Below are 4,578 nucleotides of genomic sequence, written 5' to 3' on the forward strand. Positions count from 1 at the left end.
TTTAAGTTTTATTTTATTAGTTATATAGACAAACACGGCTATATTGTACTTGCATCGAAATCTTATTAGATCAAATCGAGTCCCATAAACAAACATTGCCTTTTAATATCACATATTAGGGTAAAAAACGTAAACAAGCCAAGGAGAGAACAATTTGACACAAATAAGCCAAAGCAAAATCTGATTCATCAATCAACCAAAGCACATTTCTATGAAGTTCGAACCAACATGGTTCGAACTCACTTTCCACGTAATTCGAACCAAATAGGTTCGAATTACACATTGTAACCCATAGCCACATAATTCAAACCAGTTTGGTTCGAACTCTAACTTCATAATTTGAACCAATTAGGTTCGAATTACACTAAAGAAATAGTCACCAAGTAATTCGAACTAACATAGTTCAAATTACTCAGAATTCGTTCCACACAACAATTTAAGTTACGAACATAGTTTTCACATCATGTCTTAATAAAACTCGTACAGTTATTTATTCCGGTGTGCATTAGACATACATTTCGTTTAAAACTACGGAGACAGAACATATTCATTAACTAAAATCCCATTCAAAGTACATCGCACTAACGTTAACAAATTCTATCAGTCACCAACTACAAGTAAGAAAACCGATAATAGTGGAATCTAAATGCGAAATTGAAATAACAAAAGTACCAAAGCCACCAATACACCTAATCATGTCCCCGTGTGTGCTCTGCTCCTCTGAGCTATGGGCAACTCCGACGTGTGTGGCCGGGCTGCCGACAAAGCCCAGATCTCTTTGGCCGGTTCGGATCTGCCTCGTCCATATTGGTCCGTATTCGAGTGGACCTCGGACGACCCTCTCTCGCACGCCTCTTATTGGGGTCAGGGATGACAGTCAGCCCGTCATATGGTGGTTAGAAACCCTCCGGAATGGGAGGTCTGAAATTCATCCGATACACACTGAAGATCGAACTAAGACGATACACCTGGTGGACGTAAGGCTCCCATGTAAGCCGTGAGTAGGCACATCATGCCAGTGCGTGGGGACACGGGAAATGAAGTGCCTGGAAGTATCCGCAGTCACATGTGTGAGATGCAAGCGAGACTCTGTAGCTACCCAATGAGAAAGAACCAGTCGGAGTTGTCTCTGCAATGGTGAACTCGGAGTTATCCTTGTCGTACACAGTAACTGTGAAGCACCTAGCCATCTTCAAGTTGGCCTCTATACACTTCACCGAGTGCTGACTAAATTGTTGTCTGGTTCCCATCTGCGCCTCAGCCTCTCTCCCTTTGCGAACAAATAATTCGGCCAACCTTCCGTATGTTGCCTTCACTAGCGAGCACACAGGAAGGTTTCTGACACCCTTGAGGATCGAGTTCACACACTCAGATATATTCGTCGTCATGTGTCCGAATCTACGCCCCTCATCACAATGATGTGTCCACAACGAATACTCAATCCAGTTCGCCTAGTCACACATCGCCGGGTCTTCGGACCTAAGAATATCAAACCAATAATGGAACTCGACCTCGGTCTTAGCGTACGCCGCATTCACAAGTAGCCTCCTTGCGTCTTTGCCCTTGAAGGTGAGGGCGAAATTTACCGCAATATGTCAAATGCAGAATGCCCGGTATGCAGACGGAGGTAACCAGCCTCCGTCAGGAGCCTCAAGCGCGGCCTTGATGCCATTATGCCTATCCGAGATAACCAGTAGACCCGGCTGCGGTGTCACATGCTCACGCAGGTGGGAGAGAAAGAAGGACCACAACTCAACATTCTCACCCTCGACTAATGCGAATGCAACAGGGAGTATGTTGGAGTTCCCGTCCTGTGCAATCGCGACAAGCAACGTTCCCCATATTTGCCATACAGATGAGTGCCGTCAATACTAACTAGGGGCTTGCAATGACGGAATGCCTCGATACACGGTGGAAACATCCAGAATAGTCTGTGAAAATAAGCTTGAGACTCGTCCAACTGTCCACCGACACGAACAGGGCTCGTCCTTAGGACTGCAATAGTACCAGGCATCGTCAACTGGACTCCTAACACCCACCTTGGGAGCTCGTTTTATGACTCATTCCAGTCACCATAGATAAGGGCAACAGCCTTCTGCTTTGCCAACCAGACCCTCCTGTAAGTCGGCCTAAACCCAAAGTGTGCGGCGGTGGCATTTAGGAGCACCTTGATGCTGACGGATGCATCAGCCCTAACCATTGGCATAATGAATGCCGATATCACATGGTAATCCAAACTCCTGTGGTCGCTGGAAATGGAGGTGGCAAGACAAGTATGCGGTCCGTTGTAGCGTTTGACCTCCCAAAGTTCCTTGCACTGTCGGAGACTAAGCCGAATCAACCATGTGCACCCATTGCCGAACACAGAACACTTGCCCACATACCGGCGATAGTCAGACTCCACGACCTTGTACTGTACCCCTCGACGGATGCTGTAAGTCTTAACACTTAACAGGACCTCTTCTTTATCTGGAAATTGCTGACCAACCTGAAATTCTGTCAGACCTGCAAACCCTTCAGCATCTCTAGCGCCAAATCCAGCCTGCTGCCCAGGAACCCCCTCCTGCCTCATGGCATCCAAGTCCAAAGAGGAAAAATGTGGAGGGTACTGCTGCGTGCCAGAGCTAGAACCACCGCCCGCCCCAGCAGGCTCACTTGCTCCAACATCATTGCCACTGTCATCAGCAATCATATCCGGCTCGACATCATCGTCCTCTGGATCATCCAAGAATCCATCTCCAACCCCAACCGGTGCAGCACACTGTAAAGAGGTCTGCAAATATTCGCCTTCTCCGACCTCGTCGCCTACACTGCCGTTGAGATCAACAGCGAACGAAGGGGAGGCGACAGGTTGGACGGGTGGCTCGTACGCAGGGACGGATGAAGATGCAACGGCAGGTCTGGAGCTAGAACCGGCTACCGTGGCTAAAGTGATTGTATTCCGGTTTGAACCCCCCGAGTTGGACACCGCGTCAACCAACTTTGCCAATAGTTCTAGTGTCCTCACCTCTGGAAACTGCTGGCGACAATGAAACATGACCTTCAAGTCCTCATCACTCCCGATCGTGAAACAATCGTACTTTACGGTTTTCTGGAGCACCGTGATTGGAATTCAATAAAAAAAAACTTCTTAACCCGTTTCACACCTTCTAGACCAAGTTTCAACAGTACATAGCTAACAAGGTCCTCATACTTCATCGTAGGCCTGACGATAATACAGAGAGGATCCTTATCAGTGAACTTCACACCGGAACGAGTTTTCCTCTTAATGGATCCTCTGTGGTGAACCAACACTATGAAACTCTCCTCACTAGCCATCTTACCCCCTTTAATGATAGCAACTCACGTTCACACCATATATATACAGGTCTGGTCCTCACTAATTCGAACCAGCCTAGTACGAAATATGGTCTCTGTAATTCGAACCAAGCTGGTTCGAATCAAATTGGTTCAAATTATGTGGCTATGGGTTACAATGTGTAATTCGAACCTATTTTGTTCGAATTACGTAAAAAGTGAGTTATTGGTTCGAACTATATAAAAATGTGCTTTGGTTGATTGATAAATCAGATTTTACTTTAACTTTTTTGTGTAAAATTGTTCTCCCTTTAGTTTATTTACGTTTTTTACCCCACATATTATGATATCATATCATCATGAAAAGAAAACTCTAAAATACTATTACTATACTATTTAAAAATTTTATGAATTAATGTTACCTCAACGCACGTGTAAAATTAACATGATTATTTTATATCATATTATTATGCCATGCCAAATATGAAAATAATATTGATTTTGTTAGAAAATTAACTAGTTGTGAAATCAATTCCAAATAATTAATTGAAAAACATGTTTATTAAAAAAATATTATTATTTTAATTTTTTTATTTTTAAAATTAGAAATAAAAAATTTAACTTAATTAATTTATATTATAGTTAGCCACCTAATCTTTTTAAATAATATTTTTGGATATTTTTAGACTGAGTCATTTTTTACCAATCAAATTCTCCACATTTCTCAGAGATTCAGATTCCTACGAAAATAAGCCTCCAAAAGCATGTGGTTTCATTTACGCGTTTGTACTACTAAACCATCCATGATTCAAACTGCAAAGAATGTGGAAAAATAAATGAAGAGTTTGTAGTTAGGTAGAAGTTTGTAGAACACTACTTTAATAAATAATTATACATGAAATAAAATAACATGAATGCTTGTGTGTAGGTATTATTACATATAGTATGCCACAATAAACAATATTCACTTAGACAATATAATATAGCCATCTTCGTTTTCATTAAGTATAACCTCAAAAGTCACCATCGAACTATACTTCAAATAATATAATTTTTTTTTATATTTACTTAAAAATTATGAATTCGAATCTTATTATTAACTAAAAAAAAGTATAACCCCAAAAGTCACCTTTAAGAAGAAAAAAAAAAAACGTTCTCCTCTCACGCAATTTTTTTCAATCTATTCCGAATTTAAAACAGAAGACTTCTATTAGTTAGAGAATTTGAGTTCTAATTTGAGCATGAGTTTTTAGTTATATGCATATAAATCTTAGAATTATA

General features: G+C 41.5%; 1 protein-coding gene across 1 annotated transcript; it reads right to left on the reverse strand.

The window, feature by feature from the left end:
• Positions 1-2,053: 2,053 nt before the first annotated feature.
• LOC127744102 (uncharacterized) lies at positions 2,054-3,318 on the reverse strand. Its single transcript, XM_052256374.1, has 2 exons — positions 3,136-3,318; positions 2,054-3,091 (listed from the first exon to the last, which is right to left on the reverse strand). Exons 1-2 carry the CDS (start codon positions 3,316-3,318, stop codon positions 2,054-2,056), a joined length of 1,221 nt encoding a protein of 406 aa, XP_052112334.1.
• Between the last annotated feature and the right edge of the window lie 1,260 nt (positions 3,319-4,578).

Source organism: Arachis duranensis, unplaced genomic scaffold (genome assembly GCF_000817695.3).
Source record: "Arachis duranensis cultivar V14167 unplaced genomic scaffold, aradu.V14167.gnm2.J7QH unplaced_Scaffold_232525, whole genome shotgun sequence".
Lineage (NCBI taxonomy): Eukaryota > Viridiplantae > Streptophyta > Magnoliopsida > Fabales > Fabaceae > Arachis > Arachis duranensis.

What these genes read in the sequence shown, in the direction of transcription:
- LOC127744102 (XM_052256374.1), bottom strand. Translation starts at nt 3,318, where the DNA reads ATGGCTAGTGAGGAGAGTTTCATAGTGTTGGTTCACCACAGAGGATCC. An exon ending in GTCTAGAAGGTGTGAAACGG is followed by an intron (nt 3,092 to 3,135) that starts GTTAAGAAGTTT and finishes ACGGTGCTCCAG; the next exon opens with AAAACCGTAAAGTACGATTG.